Source organism: Schistocerca cancellata, chromosome 3 (genome assembly GCF_023864275.1).
Source record: "Schistocerca cancellata isolate TAMUIC-IGC-003103 chromosome 3, iqSchCanc2.1, whole genome shotgun sequence".
Classification (NCBI taxonomy): Eukaryota; Metazoa; Arthropoda; class Insecta; order Orthoptera; family Acrididae; genus Schistocerca; species Schistocerca cancellata.
In genome coordinates this window covers 676,855,365-676,879,100 of record NC_064628.1, presented here as the reverse complement: position 1 = coordinate 676,879,100, position 23,736 = coordinate 676,855,365, and the positions used below count along the sequence as shown (strand labels likewise).

At 37.4% G+C, this 23,736-nt stretch overlaps 1 protein-coding gene across 1 annotated transcript in view; it reads right to left on the bottom strand.

Annotated features, from left to right (window-relative positions):
- Positions 1-23,736, bottom strand: part of LOC126175655 (arf-GAP with dual PH domain-containing protein 1-like) — a 138,507-nt gene that overhangs the window by 73,541 nt on the left and 41,230 nt on the right. The window contains exons 4-5 of the mRNA XM_049922556.1: positions 18,711-18,941; positions 14,088-14,222 (exon numbers count right to left, since the gene is read on the bottom strand). Of these exons, the coding sequence (XP_049778513.1) occupies positions 14,088-14,222; positions 18,711-18,941 (366 nt within the window). The remainder of the gene's footprint in view (positions 1-14,087; positions 14,223-18,710; positions 18,942-23,736) is intronic.

The window sequence follows — 23,736 nt, the reverse complement described above, 5'->3', positions numbered from 1 at the left end:
TCATTTTTAAAGTGAAAAATCAGTACCTTTAGGTGATGCAGAATTTTGGAGAAAAAACACCGTGAGTAAACTGTTAGAAAAATACAGTCCTGAAAACTTGTACATCACAGATGAGCCGGAATTGTTTTATCAACTGGTGCCAGAGAAGACTATGGCCTTTAGAGGAGAAAAGTGTAAAGGAAGGAAGCAGCCTAAAGTGCAGCTAACTGCTGTTCTCTGCAGCAATACATCAGGGACACACAAATTGACACCACTGGTGACTGGATGATCAGGAAACCCATGGTGCTTCAAAATGTAAGAAACTTACCAGGTAAGAGGGTACATACATTTTATTTTACCTTCCTTTAATTTATAAGTAATTTCAGTAAACTACAGATTCGGCTGTAATGTTTTGCTACAGTTGTATTGTAAATGTGATTTCTTTTATTGCAGTTAATTACTTGGCAAATCCGCACTGAAGAATGTTGAACTATGTTCCCCCCGAACTGCACTAAGAATCTTCAGCCACTAGATATGGAGATAGTTAAGAACTTGAAGACAAAATACCATTCACGTTTAGTTTAAAACGTGATCACAAACATAGAAAGATGAGCAATCCCTACAGTTTCAATGTGAAGCAGGCTTGTGACATGATTGCTACTTCCTGGAACAGTGTACAGCTGAATGTGATCGTAAACTGCTGGAAAAATGCAGGAATTTCTGAAACTGAAGATGTTGGTGAGAATGTTGTGGTGGATAAAATGATGCAAGATGATATTCAAAGTGATCTGGAGATTTGTTCAGCTGTTACTGGTTAAACCAAAAATGCTTCAGTAGTTGAATACTTGTCAGTGGATGACGAGGCATTGGTGTTTGAAGCATATATCGACGAATCTATTATCGAGGAGTTAAAGGGTAATTTGCCTGTTGAAGAAACTGATGATGACAGTCATGTGATAAGTGCGAATCCCCTCCTCTGATGGAGCTAATAGGTCAGTTGGAAACCATTCAGCAAGTAGCATCTTCAATCCCCAGTGTTTCAGTGCAGCAACTGATTTCATTAGAGGAGATAAAGACAATATTCACTAGAGAATCTTTAAGCAAAAAATAAACAAAGGAAAATACGTGAAATTTACTGTACATGAAGTGAACACAATGTGTTTCATTATTTGTCTTTTAATGTTATTTTTCCATCAGAAAAGTACTTCTCAGCCATGAAAACATAGCTCCTTGCTCTGAGTCACAACAACTTAATTTTCATGGTCCCATGAAATTCATTACATGGAGGTCTGATAATATATTATCGGTGACTTAAGTCTCCGTTATGTGTACCTGTGGTGTTTATTAAACTTATGGAAAAACACTATGAGCTTATGCACCAACCTTACATAACAAAAGTTTTTCATGAGAAACAACATTAAACAATAGGTAAAATAATAGGCCTAATGGAAATTCCTGGATGAAAAAATACGAAAAAAAGGGAAAGGCAACCATTTACCTATAGAGGACAGGTACGTGGTGTGCAAACACATAATAGGAAACAGTTAACTATAATATTTGCGCCCTTGCTCTTGTTTTGATACGAGTATACACATTCACACATGCAACCACTGCTACCATGAGTATGTACATTTGGGCGTGTGTGTGGCTGTGTACGTGCAAGAATGTGTATTCTTATTAGAAAAAGAGCAAGAGCTTGGAAGCTAGTGGTAAAAGCAACCAAGTAAAAGAAATTGTTCAAGAATTACAATATGTCAAAAAAATATTTTCTAACGTGTGAGACATATCAGAAACAAAGATGGTTAATTATTGATATTGTGACAAAGTAATTAGAAACGCAAGTCATCAAGAGACGATAGTTTTTCAATAGAAATGCTTATAAATAGAGAAAAAGTAAATCATACAAAATGAATTTTCAAAGTTAATTAAAGAAATTACCCACAACAGCAACACTGATTTAATTATTCTACTTCACAAGAAGCAAGCCAGAGATGACAGTCTCCTACAGTTACTCACTAATATTATCACCAACCATACACAAAAGACTTTGGATTTTAACCAAACACAATAAATTAAGTTTAGAGATGGATATAGCTTGATGGATAATAATCTACAAGTCGTGAGAAAGCAATGAATTTAAATCATCACTTTTTCTAGGATTCATAGATCATCATCATCATCATCATCATCATCATTTAAGACTGATTATGCCTTTCAGCGTTCAGTCTGGAGCATAGCCCCAGCAAAATGCCTTGGATTCATAGATTTTGAGAAAATTACTGATTCAGTTTCTGTAGCAACAGCACTAGGGAAACAAGACAATGACCCAGCCTATATTAGCACACTGAAGAACATACATGTCAGCACTACAGCTTCCACTAAACTTCATCAGAATTTTATGACAAGTCAGACAAGGAGATTCCATATCAATAAAACTTTTCTTGGCAGTCTTAAAGTTTACAGATCCCTAGACTGGAATATTACAGAAGGAATACATGTCAATGAATCATTCACTTTTATTTTGATTATGACACTGTACTGTTTACTTTTAAACTTGTTAGTGATAGGCTGAAAGTTGGCCTGAAAAATTATACACAAAAATAATATTTAAACAGCACTAGGAAAAGATAATAGTACAAACTAACACTGATGTCAGAGAACCAAGTAGTGAGTTGTGTAAGAAATGTGTCAGTCTGACAAAACTGGAGATATGCAGGTAATTTCTTTGTCGTGTGTCTTCCATCCTCTGACGGACATTCATAAAAGACAACCTCAGGCTATGAAAACCCAGAGTGTGAAAGATTCCGTGTCTGTGTGGGACACCATACAATGTCCAGACACGCTTGCACTGAGATTGTAACACTTCATTTATTTATAAATCATCCAGTCTCCATCTTAGCATTTATTTTATTATGGAAGTGGGAAACAACTGGAGAACTTCCTTGTATGGAGGTCATGTTTCAAGGAAAAGTTTATCATCCTTTGGGTTAGAGTGTGTATGACAAAGTAGCAAATAGTTAACTGTATTTATGAGCTCATAACTATTGTCACCCATCTCAACACAACAATGTATTATGACACTTGTCCATAGAACACAAGCTATGTCTGATTCTGAAAGCTAGTCAGCAGAGATTACATCTCTATCTATCCTATGTTCAAATAAGGATTCTCAAAAGCAGTTCCACTGTGCGTTTGACCAGCACACACAAAATATTGTGAGCAGCCAGAATATATCGGAGTTCTCTGCTAGACTGATTTTCCAGACTTATGTTTGTTGCATGTCATTCAAGTCAGTAGACTTTTCATGAAACAGTAAATGTGTCTTCCATCCTCTGGGCCCATACACTGTTCAGACATGTTACATAATTAAAAACAGATGCAATGGACATATTTGTCACACCAGACTAGGTATCTGGCTGATGGCAACTACGAGAGACAGCATGAATTAACGAGAGACTAATAAGAATACACATTCAGCCCACTGGGACTCATTATTAACCAAGAGTATTTCAGCTCAGAGGAATGTGGGCACACTTAAAGGCAAAGAGACCATTGGTTACAGAGGAAAAGAGTCTGGCACAATGCACCAATGGGGCATCAAACCTAGGAAGAAAGAAGGAAGATTAGCATTTAAGATCTCTTCATCTCTTCAACAATGAGGTCTTAGGAATAGAGCACAAGTTCAGATTGGAAAAGGGCACAGAAAGAAATGGCCATACCTTTCAAAGGAACCATCCTAGCAATTACTCTAGGCAATTTAGCGAAATCAGAAAACTGTATCAGTATTTCAACTGCTATCCTCCTGAATAGGAGTCCAGGAAAAGAATAGTGATACCTATGTTGGTTAGTTTCATGTTCAAAAGATCACTCTGCATGCTAAATCATAACACTGTGCGACGAGTCATTTTACAGTCAAATCACAAATTAATTTGTAAATACACTGACCAGCCAAAATGTTATGACCACTGCCCACTGAGAGGCAGGATGCTGACTGGTGATGCTGCAGGCATATGACACACTACGAAAAGTATGTAAATTCAGCAGAGATGGATGGGAATCACCCTAGCAAAGATATGGGCTGCAAATGGGGAAATCCACTGATATAGGTGACTTCGTCAAAGAACAGATTATTATTACAAAAAGCCTGTGAACAAGTATCTCACAAATGGCAAAGCTGGTTGAATGTCTACCAGCTATTTTCATGAGCCTCTATGGAAGGAGGTAGAAGGGCAGTGAAACTACCACCAGGTGCTAAATGGTTGGACATCCATGACTTTTCACTGTATGTGGGGTTCTGAGGCTTGTCTACTCTGTAAAGTAGGATAGATGGTGATCTGTGGCATCTCTGCCGAAAGAGCACAATGCTGGTGGACGCACAATTGTTTCGGACCACACTGTTCATTGTACATTGTTGAACATGGAGTTTCAAAACAGATCACCCTTAAGTGTTCATATGTTGACCCAATGACATCGTCAATTAAAATTGCTGTGGGCATGGGACCATCAGGATTTGACCAGTGATCAATGGAAACATGTCGGCTCTTCAGGTGAATCACATTTTTGCTACAGTAGTTGGATGGTAGTCTCCACAAATTCCATCATCAAGGCAAATGGTGGCTCAGAACTTGCAATACGCCATGCACGTAGGCTCATTGGAGCGGCTGACGGCAGCGAACCACCTTCATAGCTTCATCCTTGATACCTTCCCTGAAGCGATGTCATCTTCCAGCAGCATCAATGTCAGTATCTCAGAGCCACAATCATGCTACAGTGATTTGAGGAGCATTACAGTGAACTCATAAAGATGTCTTGGTGACCAAATTCATCTGACTTAACTCGTATGGAACCCATCTTTGTCACTATCGGGCGCTATCACCACGTTTGAAAGTCAGTGGTCTGCTATTTAAGTGAATTATATGACTTCTAATACCACATACCTTCACAAACCTATAAATGAACTGTTGGATCCATGAACACAGAATCAGTGATGTATTTCGTTCCAAAGACAGACAAACAAGTTATTAAGCAGGTGATCATAATGTTTTGGCTCTTCTGTGTACAAGTGTACGGCAACATGCTAAACACTTATAACTTTCTTTCTTTCTTCTTTTTTACAGATGTGAGTTAATAATTCACACCATTTGCATTTTACACTTTACAATAATAGGAATTCTGCTGCATAACAGAAAGAGTTGTCAAGAAGAAACTTTTTCAGTGTGTTTTCAAACTTTACTTTGCTGTCTGTCAGACTTTTATATCACTAAGTAATCAAAAATTTTAGTTACAGTATTACACACTTCTTCTTCTTTTTTTTTTTTTTTTTTGGCAAAGACAAACTTAATGTGGAGTTGTAAATGTCATTTTACCGTCTGGTGATGTAATTATGTACATCATTTTTTCTTCTAATAATTTTCGGGTGTGCAGCCAGATCCTGTCGACCTTCTGCCACGATATTTCGGCCCAGAGACATCCAGCAATCTTTAGGTGAGTAGACAACTACTGAAGAGCCAGCTGCGCTCATGACATGTGTCGGACAGCTGAGTTTGTGTGGGACAGCTGAGTTGCGTGTGCTGCCCTCAATGGTGGAAATTAGAGATGATCTAATCATAGAGTATCCTTCCAAATTCTGAGAATGTGTCTTCTAAAATAGACAAATTGCTTAGGAAAAATAAAATCAAGATTTTCTTCCATCCACCAACAAAGAGCTTGGTCCTGTTTGGATCCATTACAGACAACCTACAACTGAGAAAAGTGGGTATTTACAAAATTCCCTTGAAAATGGTGCTGCAAATATATGCCAGATAACACGAGCTGTCCAGGAGCATTGCACAGAATACGAAAGATATGTCTGTCTTTCACAACTGTTAAAATGAGCAGTAGTAGAACATTATATTTTCATGGGATGCTCAATGGAATATAACAGAGCAAAAATTTTAGCTCTACTTTCCAGTTTTTGCGATTCAGTAATCAAAGAATCTGTGGAAATACATTTTGCTTACAATCTTATAAATCGTGACAACAGCTTTCAACTAGATAAAAATTGGAATTCCATAATCAAAATTATCCAGTCACAATGGAATCAATGGGGGTTGTTCAGTACTCAATTATATCATCTCTCATTTCCACCACTAAGGGCAGCACACACAATTCAGTTGTCCCACACGTCATCACCTGACGCATGTGCCAAAAGATGCCAGCACATTTTGCATGTGCAGGATTCGGCATAAATATCACTAATGCACCTGGGCTCTTCAGCAGTTGTCTACTCACCTATAGTTGGTCTGACATCTCTGGGCTGAAATATCATGACAGAATGTCGATGGCATCTGGCAGTGCACCTGAAAATTATTAGAAGAAGAAATACGCCAGGAAAATTTCTTCCTTTTGAACTGCAGTGGATTACTTACAATAAACATCATGAGGGAAAAAATATACTTTGAAGCAGTAGTCAGAATGTCCAATTCCTTAACTAGATATCTAGAAGATGATGGTGGGTAAGCACCACATATTATTCTTACAGCACGTTTTTGAGCAATGAATACTTTCTTTCATAATGATGAGTTACCTCAGAACATTATTCCATATGAAATTATTGAATGAAAATATGCAAAATGTATCAACTTACAGGTTTTTGTCTCCTCAAGATTTGCAATGGTTCAAAACACAAATGTGGCTGATTTAAGTAGTCTTAGGAGTTCTAAAATGCGCTTTTTCCAGGTGAAATTCTCATCATTTTAGACACCTAATTTTTTTAAAAGTTTCCACCCTATTTATTGTTTCCCTACTGTGTGATACACTTATCACTAGTGTATTACCTCTAGCTGTGGTAGAAGTGAATACGTTATGTCTTCTTAAAACTAAGAGTGAGACCATTTGCAGAAAACCAGTCAACGACACTTTTTAAACACTGTTTACCATTTCTTGTGTTGCTGTATGTATGCTTGCATTGATTAAAATGCTAGTGACACCCACAAAAATAATTAATTCTGCTTGCCATATATTGGATGGAAGATCATTGTACATAAATGAGGAACAGTATTGGACCAACAGTTGAGCCTTGGATATCTCCGTATGTGATTTCACCCCAGTGAGAGGAATCTTTCCCAATTACAACTTTCTGTGTTGTTTAAATCTGATATAACACTATCCACTGGTTGGCTATTCCATCAATTCCATAATACCTCAGTTTATTTAGGATATTGTGGTTTGCACAATCAAATGCCTTAGATAGGTCACAGAATACCAACTGGCACCATTTTGTTATTTAATGCTTGTAAAATTTGGTGAGGGAGCATGCAAAAGGAATTCTAAGTAGATCAACTCTTCTGAATACCAGATTGTGATTTGCTGAGGATATTATTGTTGCTCAGATGAGATAATATTCCAGAATACATCATGTTCTCCAGAATTGTGGAAAATGATGTCAGCAGTGAAATAAGTCAGTAGTTACTGAAATCTCCCCTGTTACCTTTCTTAAATATGTAGTTGACAACATGTTTCAATCTCTCTGCAAAAATGCCTTCAGTTAGGGATGCAATGCATGTTTCAGATACGACCAGGCTTATTATATGGGAACAAATCTTTAATACTCTATTAGAAACACCATCAAAACCAGACAAGCTTTTATTTTTGAGAAAATATATAATTTTCTTAGTTTCAGAATGAAAATGGTTGACACATTCATACACAGTATGTTAGGAGGTTTGCTTTTTCAACATACTGCTGTAATTTTTTCTTCAATTGTTTGTCTCTATACTTTCTACCACATTCAAGAAATGATTATTGAATATATTTGCTACCCATGACTCATCATATAGCCTTTCCAATCAGTTCATTAGTGATGTTATCCTGTTATGTGGCTGCTTGCCATGTCTCTCTTTTCACTACATTCCATATAGCCTTAAGTCTGTTGTTGGAATTACTGATTTCTGAGATATGTGCATGTTCACTGACTTTTTAATAAATTTTCTAATATGCCCTGAAGTGTTTTATAGAGGATGAATACACTTAAAGAAATACCCTGTCAAAATTTTAGTGACTAACAAGTAGGATGCACTGCAAGCATTAAAAAAAATGTTGAAAATTGCCAAATTTGTAGCTCCTCAGGCAGCTGGAGAAAGCTACACCGCCACCGTGCTCTGGCACACTGTGCATGATGGGCGCATATCCTTGATTGACAGCCATGGGTAAACAAATACCATGACTCAGCAAAACTGGAATTTGTGGAGATAATTTCAATTTCATTGATAGTTTCTCTGAAGCACCTGTTCACAGTTACTGTACACTCGAATCTGCAACTCATTTAATATCCATAATAAATATCATTTGCTTTTGAGGTATTGTACATTTTAACAATGGAGATTAAACTGAATTAATATTATTGTGTTTAATGCTTAATGTTAAAGCAGTGTGCAACGCCAGGTTTGGTTAATAAAATCTTACTGTCAAAATTGTTAAAGAAAAACTATCTATCTGCTGCACAGAGTGGCCACAAAGTCCCATTATCTGCCATTAATAGCCAACACAAACCCCCAGATTTGAATAAATAATATGAACAACATTCTTCAGAGGAGTTTTCTTGTGGTAGGAACCATGTAGAATTACTCATGAGAGATAATGGACCATTACTGGCAGATATCTATGAGGTTGGGTATTATGAATCACAGCTCAGATGAACACTACTGATTTAAAATGTTCTTCAATCTGGTTACGCAGATTCAAGAAATCATAGGAAGTCACACAACAATGAAGTTTATTTCAAATAGAAGTGTAAAGGAGATGCCATTAAGTCATGGTTGATGTGAAGACAAAGCTTGCTGTTATCCCCACATCTGCTATGTCTAACACTGAAAGAACTGCAAGCAAACCACACTGTCACTTTGACATGAAAAAAGGCAGAGTCTGTTGTGGCTGATGGAACGACACATTCATATACAACAATGACAGTAATAAGTATGAGTGTATTGCTGTTTCTCCAACTTTATATCTTTCTTCAGGGACCTCATGGTACATCATTTGGAGGGGGGGAGGGGGGGGGGAGAGAGAGGGAGAGAGAGAGAGAGGGGGGGGGGGGAAGTGAGTGTGTTTTGGTGGCAAAAATCCTTTAATCGACCAATCTAAAGCTGGGAAAATAAGAAAGAATAATTTTTAACATTCCATTCGTAACAGTTTCCAACCAGTTTCAGAAATTAATTAATTGCTTTTGTTGGACTCTTGACCTGGACGTAACAATCTCTCTGTCTTTCAGGAGGGTTACAAAAAGGCTGTTGATGTAATGCAGTTTCCACCTCAAACAGCCAATTTGAGTCTCGATAAAGAATTTTTTTGACTGTGGAATGTATTTTTATACATATTGCTGGACAATATAATTTCCGATAGCTCCTTGTCACCTGAGGTTCACCAGGAGAATTGTATTCTTAAATTTCAGTCATTTGTGCATTATGGGTTTGCATCTGCACATTTTATGAACCGCTTTAAGAATGCTCAATATGCAGCACAAAAAGAACAAACATTTCCTACTTCACCTCAGTTCTGGCTAAACAAAACGAGTAATTACTGTGACATGCCTGAAAGCATTAATTTTTCTTTTTTCATGTGTGCCTGGGGTAATAAAAAGTTTTTTAACATTCAAATGATGTTTCACTTTATTGTGATGACTACGGGGAATAAAAAAGAACAGTTTCATTGTTACTAAAATATAAGTTATTCAAAAATTATCATAACTGAGCTACAGAGACTATTATGAAATGATGAATGTGTAGGAAACAGTTTGGTAATTATTGAGATATCTTCTATCACCTTTCTTATAGAAGTATTTTACAATGGCGTATTTCAATTTATCTAGAGAAATGCTCGTATTTCAGATAAGACAGCTTAATAAATGACAACAAATCTTTAGTACTTGTTGGGAACAATCCATATGAGCTTATATTTTTGAGGGAATATATTATTTCTTAGTTTCAGAGGCAGAGGTTGGTGATATGTTCATATAACAGAATTTTATGAGGTGTTTTTTTTTTTTTTTTTTTTTTTTTTTTTTTTTTTTTTTTTTTTTTCCAACATACTGCTGTGATTTTTCTCTTGAACTTTTTGTCACTACATTATCTATTACATATAAGAAATGATTATTAAGTGCATTAGCTACCTCTGGCTCTACTTTTATAGCAGTTCTACTTCAGTCAGTAGTGACGTTATTCTGTCCTTTGGCTGGTTGTCCTACCTCTCATTTCACTACATTCTATAAATTCTGGCGTCAAAATTACTGACTTCTGATGTAGTTTACATGTTCCTTGATCTTTTCATAAGTTTTCTTTGTAAATTTGAGTAGTTTCTGTAGTGTACAACTACTGCAGGATCTTTACTTGTTATTGCCAACAGATACTATTCCCTTTTCCCTCCACAGGGTAGTTTAATCCCTCTAATGATCTATGGTTTTTTACAAGACTCTCTATGATTTTTCTGATCAGCTTACTTGGAAAGTTATTTTCAAAGAATGGTATGAATTTATCACTGAATAGATTAAAAATTATGTCAGTATTTGGTTCATTATAAATTTCATCCCAGTTCATCTCTTGTATACTATTCTCAAAAATACACTCCTGGAAATTGAAATAAGAACACCGTGAATTCATTGTCCCAGGAAGGGGAAACTTTATTGACACATTGCTGGGGTCAGATACATCACATGATCACACTGACAGAACCACAGGCACATAGACATAGGCAACAGAGCATGCACAATGTCGGCACTAGTACAGTGTATATCCACCTTTCGCAGCAATGCAGGCTGCTATTCTCCCATGGAGACGATCGTAGAGATGCTGGATGTAGTCCTGTGGAACGGCTTGCCATGCCATTTCCACCTGGCGCCTCAGTTGGACCAGCGTTCGTGCTGGACGTGCAGACCGCGTGAGACGACGCTTCATCCAGTCCCAAACATGCTCAATGGGGGACAGATCCGGAGATCTTGCTGGCCAGGGTAGTTGACTTACACCTTCTAGAGCACGTTGGGTGGCACGGGATACATGTGGACGTGCATTGTCCTGTTGGAACAGCAAGTTCCCTTGCCGGTCTAGGAATGGTAGAACGATGGGTTCGATGACGGTTTGGATGTACCGTGCACTATTCAGTGTCCCCTCGACGATCACCAGTGGTGTACGGCCAGTGTAGGAGATTGCTCCCCACATCATGACGCCGGGTGTTGGCCCTGTGTGCCTCGGTCATATGCAGTCCTGATTGTGGCGCTCACCTGCACGGCGCCAAACACGCATACGACCATCATTGGCACCAAGGCAGAATCTACTCTCATCGCTGAAGACGACACGTCTCCATTTGTCCCTCCATTCACGCCTGTCGCGACACCACTGGAGGCGGGCTGCACGATGTTGGGGCGTGAGCGGAAGACGGCCTAACGGTGTGCAGGACCGTAGCCCAGCTTCATGGAGACGGTTGCGAATGGTCCTCGCCGATATCCCAGGAGCAACAGTGTCCCTAATTTTCTGGGAAGTGGCGGTGTGGTCCCCTACGGCACTACGTAGGATCCTACGGTCTTGGCGTGCATCCGTGCGTCGCTGCAGTCCGGTCCCAGGTCGACGGGCACGTGCACCTTCCGCCGACCACTGGCGACAACATCGATGTACTGTGGAGACCTCACGCCCCACGTGTTGAGCAATTCGGCGGTACGTCCACCCGGCCTCCCGCATGCCCACTATACGCCCTCGCTCAAAGTCCGTCAACTGCACATATGGTTCACGTCCACGCTGTCGCGGCATGCTACCAGTGTTAAAGACTGCGATGGAGCTCCGTATGCCATGGCAAACTGGCTGACACTGACGGCGGCGGTGCACAAATGCTGCGCAGCTAGCGCCATTCGACGGCCAACACCGCGGTTCCTGGTGTGTCCGCTGTGCCGTGCGTGTGATCATTGCTTGTACAGCCCTCCCGCAGTGTCCGGAGCAAGTATGGTGGGTCTGACACACCAGTGTCAATGTGTTCTTTTTTCCATTTCCAGGAGTGTATTTGTTATGGAGTCACTAATTATTCTGACTGCCAGTGAGGGGTATCTATAAGGCACTATCTCATTTATCCTAACTAAGTTTACATCTTGATCAGAGAGAGCTCTTGTTACTGGGTATACAGTTATTTCCTTACTTTGACATTAATGTAAGAAAACATTATCTATTAACGTCCTACTGTCTTTATCCACCAGTGTTGGAAAGTCAATTACTGAGATCAAATTGTAGGATCCAAATAAGGTATCCAGATCATTTATCCTATCATAATCCTTTAGAAAATGTGTTGTCCGATAGACAGCGTAGTAAGGAATCAAGATTCCTCACAAACAGTTCAAAATTTCCCGAGGAAGACCCACTCTAGAGTAAAATAATTTTCATTTGAATTTGTGTTCTGCCTTAATATATGTAACAATTCCTCCTTTTCCCATAATAGCTGTACACGAGTCAGATAGTGAGTGTAAGCTTTTATATTTACCTTCTCTACCCACATGGTTATGTGGTGCTCAGTCACAAGACGTCTATCTTTTCAGAGATCTCTAAATTATCCAAACAGACAAGAAGCTCTTCTAACTTATTACTCAGTCCTCTAATATTCATATGAAATAAGCTACCCTTGCTTTTCTGTGCAGCCTTGTGTGTTTTGTGTGATCCTTATGTTATTTTAACTTCTTTCAAAGCAAGGTGCCTGAATGTTGATTTTAGTGTAAAAAAATGATACCTCTCTGACATCAGTAATCGCTTTGTGTAAGGGTGACACACTGTACATTTTCTGCAACAAGCTCAGACAACCTCCTCCTCCTCCTCCTCCTCCTCCTCCTCCTACTTGGGTGTAGGCCATGTCTAGTCTATCCCCATCTCTCAAATGTAGAAACAGACACTGCATCCATATGATATTTCCTTTCAGTCAGCAGCAGCCCATTCAACTCAGGGTTAACCCAGGGCTGGTCATGGTGCTTTAGGACCTCCACAAAACTCACATTCGTATGTGTAGCTACTATTTTTATTTCATTTAGGTCACCCCTAATGCTGTAATTCCTGTCATCAGTCAGGCTGCTCCCCACTCCACCAACTACAATAACCCGATCCTCTTCACCACAAGCTTTGAAAAATTACCTATGTCTTCTGTCATCTAGCTATGGCTAGCACTCTGCTTGACAATACTTGTGACCTGCTACCCTGTTCCTGATTTGTCCTGTACCATCTAGCGAATGCCCCTCCCATGGCTACTACCTAGCAGAAAGACACTTTTCATCCTACTTTCTTTTGGTACTGATCTACACCAATTGCTAAAATTCTGCTGCATCCAACTGTGACCTATAGTTGGATGAGGCTCTTCCCCTTATACCTTAGGTAGCAAGTCAAAATTATTCAATACTGTAAGCTCAAATTCCCTTTCATTCACTGCTAGTTACCTTTACCCAGTTCCCATGATCTTCAACCTACTGAGTTCAAATTTTGTGTGTTCTAATTCAGCCTGAAGGGCACAAATCTTGGCCTCCTGTTCAGTGTCTGTCTCATCCTCCTTCCAAAACCTGGCAGTTCCATGGGAGAGCTTCATTATATTCACCATTTCTCCACTAAAGTCATCCCAGTGAAAATACAGCCCACAATCTACACTTCCGGCTGGCTGTCCTCAGCAACATCCACACTCGTTATGCATTGCCACACTCATTACATGATTAACAATAGAAGAAAATCACTTACCACACTTTACACTATATGAATTTTCATTATTTACAAGCTGCAGAGATTAGGCCTACAGGTTAGAGCTTCCAGTGTATGTAATGTAAAAAGTTAATTATTTCTGCTTACATGAAGAAGTCTGCAATTCCTTAGGAGCAGTATCTGTTAATTAAGTTAATCACAATAGAATATAACTTTTAATGTAAGTTTAAAGTATGCAAACTGTAGGTAAGCAAACTAATAGTGCAAAAGTTTCTAAATCAATGACTGTTTACTGTGTTCTAGCTTCTACTGTACACGTTTCCTTGTTTTTCGTACAATAATAGAAACATGACAATCACAGAAAAATTGTCTCAAGTATTACATATAATAAACCTGATTTACATGTAACATACAATAAGCTATACATACCATAGGGTCTTCATGATACATAAGTTTTCTGTTGTCCAAAGTAAACCAACGTTTTTTGTATGAATCTGAACTTTTTGGACCAGTTTTCCACAGCCAACCTTCTCTTGCAAAGTCCTTGGTTAGATGATCTACCAGCTTGAAATAATACACATTAATTTAGATTATTGTTAACTATTAATGTGGCTCTGACTATTCTATACAAGCATTTTAATGTCCCATCTTCAAAGTTAGGTGACACCTAATTATAGCAAGATTACAACATTTACTTCTGTTATAAGATCAAAAGTTTACAGTGATTACATCTACTGTGTACAGCTGCTGAACAGAAAAGTAATAACTGTTTTGTTTTCCATTTGGTTGGATTTCCAGGTTGTTCAAATTAAAATAATGTTCCTTGTACTCTATTACGCCTGGACAAAATTTAACAATTTAACAATTGAAGCATACATCACAGAGTATTTTAAGGTTTGGTAGCAAGCTCTACAACAAATACAGGAACACCTTAATGAAGCTTCAGAAGACGACTATCAATATACAGTTTAATAAAAATTGCCTAGCTAATAATGTAATTCCAGATTATATCAAAAACTCTGTGAATAGCATGTCATCTGCACCAAAGAAAGTGGAGATTTTGTGGCTAAAGCAAGAAATTAGGGAATTATATGCTAAAAAGCCGTGCTCAACAGTGAAATTTACCAAACACATTTAGATTCGGCCAACAAATATACAATACCAGCTCACTTTGAGGAAATAACAGAGAGAGAAAAAGCATATATTCAGAAAGTAATGCAAGAAAAACAAAACAGAAAACTCAACAGAATAATCAACAGCACAAACACACCTACTAAAAACAATCTCAACCAACAATATAAGTTCCATGAAAGAATCATTAACCTAACTGACATAAATCTTACCCAACAAGAAAAAGAGCATACTAGAAAAAGGGCCAAAACACAACATTAACACAAACATATCACACAAAACAATAGAAAAGCTCATAAAGGAATCAGAACACATTACACAGGAACAAGAAAGACTGAACACACCTAATTTTAATGCAAACTTGACAAGAGAATTTGTAGCTGCAGAAATAACACAGATAATCAGAACACACAAATCCACAATTATTTCTAATTATAAAACATCATAGGAAATCACAGCCAGCAAACTTAAGCATAAATTAAAACAGAACAATGCCATAGTAACAAGAGCAGACAAAGGCAACATTACTTTAATTATGGATGAAAAGGAATACATAGAGAAAACACTAGATTTTCTCAAAGACAACAACATCAAAAAACTGATCAGTGACCCAACAGCAAGATACCAGAAAACCATTCAACAGACACTGAAAAACATGAATAATACATTCTCAAAAGGCTAGAAAAATCCAAAAGCATCCACCCTAAATGCCCTAATAAAGGTTCACAAGGATGATATCCCATAATTAACTTCCGAAATGCTCAATCCTACCACCTAGCCCAACAAACACACACACTCTACTGAAAAAACTGTACACATCTGATAACAACAGGAATCTTGAAAACTCAAAGGAGTTAATAGACAGAATCAAGAACATACACATACCAGACACAGCAACCCTCATATCATTCGACGTCACATCAATGTACACTTGCATTCCAATAAATGAAACAATGAACATCATCACACAAAGATTAAAACAACAAGGAAACATACCAGACACACAAATCAATGAAATAACAAACATACTCAAACCATAACATCACAAAATTATTTTGTATTCAGCAAAGAATTTTATTCTCAACACGAAGGACTGCCAATGGGATCACCAATCAGTGGCCTCCTAGCTAACATATTCATGAACAACCTGGAGAACATGATCTTCAGACACATAATAAAACCAAAGAACTACAAAGTTATATACTGTTACCGTTATGTCAATGACATAATATGCCTGATTCATGAACCACATACACACATAGAACAACTACACAATGAAATAAACAACTTACACCCAAAAATTAATTTCACATTAGAAACAGAAACTAACAAACACACTACACTTTCTAGATCTCACCATACAAAAAACAAACACCACACACAACTTCACAATATTCAAGAAACTGACAACCACAAGCACCACCATTCACAACCTATCAAACCACCCATTGACACGTAAGCATGCAAACTTCAGATTCATGCTCCACAGATTAAACAGAACACCCATGAACAAACAGAACTACACACAAGAACTAAACACAATAAAACAAATAGCAGTAGAAAATGGTTATACTACTCATATGGTAGACAAGTTAAATAAAAAAATATGCAAACAGTACAAAAATGAACACACCACACACACACAAATCCTCACCCAGCACAGAACAACACAAAACACAAACAATGACCACACACAAGACACAATAGAGCAAGAACACACACACAAACGAAATGGCACATACTCACCTACAATAACAAGATTGTTCACAGAATAGGCAACATACTAAAGAAACAGGGATTCCAAATAGGATACAGGATGGAGAACACAACACAGAAAAAGATCAGAACACAAGAAACACCCAATGAAAAATGGAACAGACCAGGAGTATATGAACTCACATGCAACACTGGCCAGTCAGTATACATAGGGCAAACATGCAGAAACTTCAAAACAAGATATTCGGAACATCTCAGAGCTTTAAAAAGCAACAGTTCTCATAGCACATTTGCGGACCATCTTATAGCCAACAACCACCACCCAACCACAATAGAAACAGACTTAAGAATACTAAAACCCAGTCACAGCCTATACAGCAAACTGACCTTTGAGGAAAACTTCCACATACAGAAGGCAATCGCAGAAGGAAAACATGTCTTAAATGAATACACTACACTCTGCAAGGGCACACTATTTAATGCATTAAAGGAACTTTACAAATAAAAACAGCACAAACAGATAAAGTCTATGCGCACACACACACACACACACACACACACACACACACACACACACACACACACACACACACACGCAAGTGCGTGATTGTTCCAATCAACCATCTCCCGAAGCACTCAAAGAACCCACAGTTATAACCAGATGATTGTAGTTTAGTCACGTCATAACAATTGTATTCTGCTGTCAGCAACACATTCACTGTCATGTAATTAGAATATTTTACTTCTCTCACTTCATTTTTAATTTCGTGTTAGTAAACTGGCAAAAGGTTTTTGAATTTCTTAAGAGAAATCCATCTCATCACATCACATACTTCTTGTAAAAATTTCGTATTCAGTAGGTAAGGCATGCAGAGTTGCCTTCTTACCTGATAATTCTACACCAGGACCCCGGAACTTGAACAGCAGTGTGTTGCGTCTCACAAGATAAGCTACACTGATTCACCTGTTTTCTTTTCTACATTCATTTATTCCTTTAACACAGGTACTCCCTCCCACAAATCAAAATGTGTATGGGAATCTTTCAAGTGCATCCTGTATTTCTTTCACTGGTTTGCAGTCTTGTATGTCGTACAGAGAATAGTCATCTATTGTTGTTCACAGAATTTCCACCATCTGTTCATTTGCATTTCATTCATCTGCTGTGGATAAATTTCCCATGCCAAGGCCAACAAAAATGCTTACTGATAAGTAGACCCTTAATTCTCTGAGACCAATGGTGATAATTATCTTAACTCAGTAGTTAAAATTTTGTACTTGTCCTCAATGTCTTAGCATTCACTTATATACTGTAAACATACTGCACAAGAAGGAACTTCCCCATTCGTGTATTACTTGCTTACAATAATCCACAGTGGATCAGTCAATATTCTGGCTCTTTTTGGCACTTCATCTACAAAAAATAGAAATGTCCACTTCCTGCACGTAACATGTTTTATAAATAGTTTCCTTTCATCATTTAACTGTTCATCAGAATGAGTGAGAACATGTGCTGTGCTGTTTTGCAGGACTTCTACTTACATGTTTACTGATTCTGTGATATCTTGCAATAATGTACTCCCTGGTTGTTGTTAGGAATTTATATTATATGTATTCATGGACCTGTTTACTTGAAAATTACTAAATAATCAAACTGACCAACCACGAGTTAGAGACATACTCTTCTATACAAATATAGTCTTGGTGGAAACAACATCGCCTTTCAAAAAATGTCAAAGGAATTTGCAATCACGCTTCAAAAACCAAAATTCTAAGAACACACGTGTTCTCTAAAACTCATACGAACAATCAGTTCATTAAAACGACAGAACAGATGTGTCCCTTGATCTCACAACACAGGATATGCTTTTATAGAGTATGCTACACAAAAACATTACCTATAACATGTGTCCAAGTCTTAGTTAGCACTCAGAATACTTACAAGAAAAATATTTCATCAATGCTTTTACAATGATAGTCATGAATAAAACAAAACATATTATAATGAATGTGCTCAGCACCTGCTGTATTATTCCTTTAGTCCTTAAATTATTTATAATACACTTAATTTTTTCAAGTGCTGAAGCCACACGGATTACTTTTAAGAACTTGGAGAAGCTAAAAATATGCTCATATGTTGATACCAATGTCCATGTGGAACAGTGATGATGCTGACTTACTTTCTTACTTAGCTAATGCACAGCTTACCTCTGATTCACTAGCTGCAGGATATGCAACTTGCAGCCTGTGCAGTTTGGCACATCGTATTGCCATGTACCAATCAACTATTACTTGTGAGCTGTCATGGTACACATAAATATGTCTAGTAGTTCCTTCTTTAAGATAGGTTAACTGAAGAGAATTGGCATGTTCTATTTTTTCTGGTGAGAATGCTACATTTAGTTCCGACAGTCTTATTATTGCTTTTGGGTCCTTCTTCTGAAAGTCACAAATGACACAGTTTCAGCTTATTATTCGTAAATAATAGAAATATTTTGTGCTATACATACAAAATACTACACAAAAAATAACTGCATGTGAAATGCCACCATCAGAACAAAATTATCCTGACTCAACATGTCATTAAAGTTAGTGATTTAAATATATTCAAAGCCAAGGAGGAGAACTTACCAGCCACTGTAACAGAGGATTTATAGATGTACTAACATTTACAATAATTGGAGGGGGAGAATAACCCAGTTTTCGAACTTTTTAGTATTCTTTTGCCAGGAGAAAATCTCATTACTTTTCTACAGACCCTACATGTGAGACCTGGTCTGGCTGCTATTTTGAGCATGAGACATGAAATAACTTCTTGCAATGGAATGTTTGTCCCTGCTTGATTTTCTTCCATGGAAGTCCTCATCTGCAGTCTCTTACATATATGATGCCTATGCAATAGAACCATTTTGAAAGCAGTTGGGTCTGGTTTTTCATTTAGATTTCTTTAAAAACATGTTTCATTTTTTAATTATTTGTAGAGATCAGTTTTGGAGTTACAATTCCGGGCATTCAACCAGACTGACCATTTCAAGAAAGATTAGAATGTAGCATCCCATCAATGATGAGGCTAATAATTCCATTTTTCCGTGCTACATGCTTTGAGTCTCAAAAATGTTAATAAGTACGTAAGCTGCAAAAATAATATGTGGAAAAGTGTAATTGCCAACCCAAACGGACACTTGTAAATATATCTTTTATCATCGTCTCATCTACCTTTTTCTGAACCTCTCTTAAAGAATACAACAACAGCAGCTAAATACCAATACCTAAATTATATATAGTGTATGCTAGGAATGAGGCCGATGCACATATATATTTTCTGCTCATTCTTCACATTATTCTTCACACTCTCATTGTATTACTGAACACATTTTTACACAAACTTGCAGAACTCTTGCCATCTGTGATGGCCTATATCTGAACTTTTCAACACATCACTAAGCTGTGAAGCAAGCCAGTTCTTGAGATGTTAGGGAGAATTTACTTAAGTTAGTTAGTAGTGTTATGTTCCATGAATCATTTGCACAAATATTATAATGAACGTAAATATGTTATACACAACTGCAACCAGTCACTTTTTTGAATAATAATGCTTTATTCCATAAACCGGTTTTTGAACCTTTTCAGGTTCATCTTCAGATGGTTTCGGGAGGATCTGGGAAGTTACATCATTACTGGTAGTAGCATAATGCTGGGTGCTGGTTCTATGGCAGAAAGATGGGTCACACTTTAATGTATCGCCATGACTATAGCTTATCTGTCGATATGGATGTAAATTTAGTTTTTACTTACTGTGACAGTACAGGTGGCTTTTTTTGATCTGTCTGCCTCCATTTTGATGTCCAGAACACTTTCACATGAACTATATTAGTTTACACTTTACCAGCATTCAGCATGCGCTTTACAACTGTTGCTTGTAACAAAGATCTTGACAGAAAGATATGGCATAAGCTACTTTGTACAGAGATGTAATTTGTTGTTCTTTACATGTGTTAAAGTCGATGTAAGGGCAAGTATTTTAATGGTGATAACATGAGAGCACGAGATAAAATAAATAAATTACTACAAGAACAAATTTCAGGTGATCTGATATCTTATTTCTATTTGTATATTACAGGCAGTTTTTTTTTAATATCAATTATCAGGTTTGGCATTAACATGAATCCCAAGGAATCAAAAATACAGAGTTATTGTATCTGCAGTGAGATGCAGCTGTCTGTATGACTAGGGCCTGTGTATTTAAATTAATAATAAATCTTCAGATGAACTGTTGGCTCATTTCTGTTGTTATGTTAACATGATCTGGGGTATTATCAAGAGCAGATTCTGTTTATTTTAGTTAAATGTACATGTATAAGAGTTATAGTGATTGTAATGGATTAAAGCTGTTTGTATCGCTGTACATTTAATATTTAAAAAAATCATGAACAAAAATTCTTTAACTGTTGACTTATTTTTATTCTAACATTAGAGTGATCTGGGATATTGATAGAGGCAGCTTCTGTTTGTTCCAGCTAGAATTAATATGTATAAAGTACTGATTTATGTTAGCAATGGAGAGCTTTAACATTTAGAGATATGGAACAGGTCTTATTTTGTGGTAGTATATTACATTGACACCGGTGTGGTTAGGATGTAAGGAGAGGGAGGGGGTGGGTCATTGGGAGGGGGTTGGGGGGGGGGGGGGAGCTGGTGTGGGGTTCGTTGGGTGGTTACTTGTTTTGAACTAGTAGATCTTCAAAGTTCTGAAGGAAAGATTTGTTTCTCAGTTCAGTTTGGTCACTGAGTAGGTAGTCAGGTGCTGTATTTGTGTAGATAAATATTTCAATTTCTTCAAGAAGGTCAAGTATTGTGCCTTTGTTGGCAAAATGTAGTATTCGGAGATTCTGTTCTATGTTGTTTGCTTACTGGTAGTAGCATAATGCTGGGTGCTGGTTCTATGGCAAAAAGATGGGTCACACTTTAATGTATCGCCATGACTATAGCTTATCTGTCGATATGGATGTAAATTTAGTTTTTACTTACTGTGACACTATAGGCGGCATTTTTCGGATCTGCCTGCCTCCATTTTGATGTCCAGAACACTTTCACACGAACTATATTAGTTTAAACGTTACCAGCATCCAGCATGCGCTTTACAACTGTTGCTTGTAACAAAGATCTTGACAGAAAGATATGGCATAAGCTACTTTGTACAGAGATGTAATTTGTTGTTCTTTACATGTGTTAAAGTCGATATAAGGGCAAGTATTTTAATGGCGATAACATGAAAGCACGAGATAAGGGCAAGTTCAAAAACTGGTTTATGGAATAAAGCATTATTATTCAAAAAAGTGACTGGTTGCAGTTGTGTGTAACTTATTTACATTCAATATACAGTCACAGTTCAAAAATATCCGTAATGGATAAGTATAATATTATAATGATGTGGAATGAGTCATTTCACATTTTTACATTCACATTGCAAATTAATTTGTAAATAAGGCTACATGCTGAACATTTTTAAGTTTATTGCTTTTTATATTATTATTAATAAACAAAGGAAAATATCAGCAGCCAGAGACTGCAGTATTGTGCACCTCTTTTTGTGTCAACCTTAATGTGGAGTACTGAATGTGATTTTTCCTTCTGGTATATCATTGTTCCTTTGAACTGCAATGGATTGTTTACAACAGACATCACGAGGAAAAAAATGTACTGTGAAGCAGTAGTCAGAATGCCCAAGTTTTTAAACAGATGTCTAAAAGATGATTGTGAGTGAGCACCACATATTATTCTTACAGCACATTTTTGAGCAATGAAGACTTTTTTTCTTAATCCTTTAACATATTGATTTTTTTCAAATTACATTCCAAAAATTAATATTTTTTATTAATGAAAAAGTCCTATAATGAATTACATTACATATAGATACACAAAGGTAGCTTTTAAATATAATAAGTTACAAAATTTTTAAGATTACAAACAATAAAATCCCGAGTATACACCTGCAATGGACTTTGACTACAATATCCTGAAACCTGAAATCGTTTTTAGCTTCTGTGTAGCCATGAAGTCTAATATTTCAGTATGGTTTCCTGTGAACATACATCTTGGAAGAGCTGGCTGGAGCATAGTGGATGTATTTATCTCATACCACTGCCGAGAGCTTGACACTCAACTGACAAACTGTTGTCCCTTTCAGTCTCTAATGAAGTAACAACACATCCTCCTTCACTTTCTGAGCCACTAAATCAATGTCAAATTCAGGATCACTATAGCCATCCTTCTTTGAAAGCACTGCCCAAACAATAATACAGGAGAGAGGCTGAATGTCGTGTTCTGTTGTCAAGTATCCAAAGCTGCACATAGTAAAGATGACATAGTAGCAACCAACTCAAAACAAACCACGATAGCCAGGCTACAAATGCAGGAACAGATGCTCTCTAGTGGCCGAACACTTAACTATCATGGATGAAACGGATGTAAGTGGGGTTTTATTTCTTTGAAGGTCTGTTCTTAAGATGCTCGAGTATACTCATGATTTTAAGTTTATGTCAAAATAATAAAAACTAGATAACTTGGTGTTTTATGTTAAGGGATTAAATATGAGTTACCCCAGAGCATTATTCCATAAGACACTATTTAATGAAATATGCCAACTTACTGATTTGTCTCTCCTCAAGATTTGCAATGGCTCAATGCGCAAATGTGACTGAACTAAGTTGTTTTTGGAGTTCTAAATTTGGCTTTTTCCAGTTTAAATTTTAATTAAGATGGACACCTAAAATTTATGAAGTTTTTATTCTATTTATTATTTCCCCAACCTTTGTGATACACACATCACTAGCATAGCATCTCTAGATGCGCAGAACTGAATATATTGTGCTTTCATAAAATTGAGAGTGAGAAGCTGGGCTGTACAGAATGAAATGTCCAAATGGGAATAGGTGTGCATGGAGTCTGAAGGAATGTCGGTGCTCCAGAGTTAAGGCAGATGAGGTTGAGTTGACTGAGAAGGTCAGCTAAGAGGACATTACTCTGATAGGTTCTGGGAGAGCCCCAAAGCACATTAAAGTCACCGAGCAGCAATAAGGGGGGTGAGGGAGTTGACCAATAAGCTGTAAGAAGTATGCCTTGGTGACATCGAATGACAGAGGGATGTAAATGTTACAAATGGAAAAGGCGAAGTGAGGAAGAAAAATGCGGACTGCAACTGCTTGCAACCGGGTGTTCATGCAGATGGTTTGAC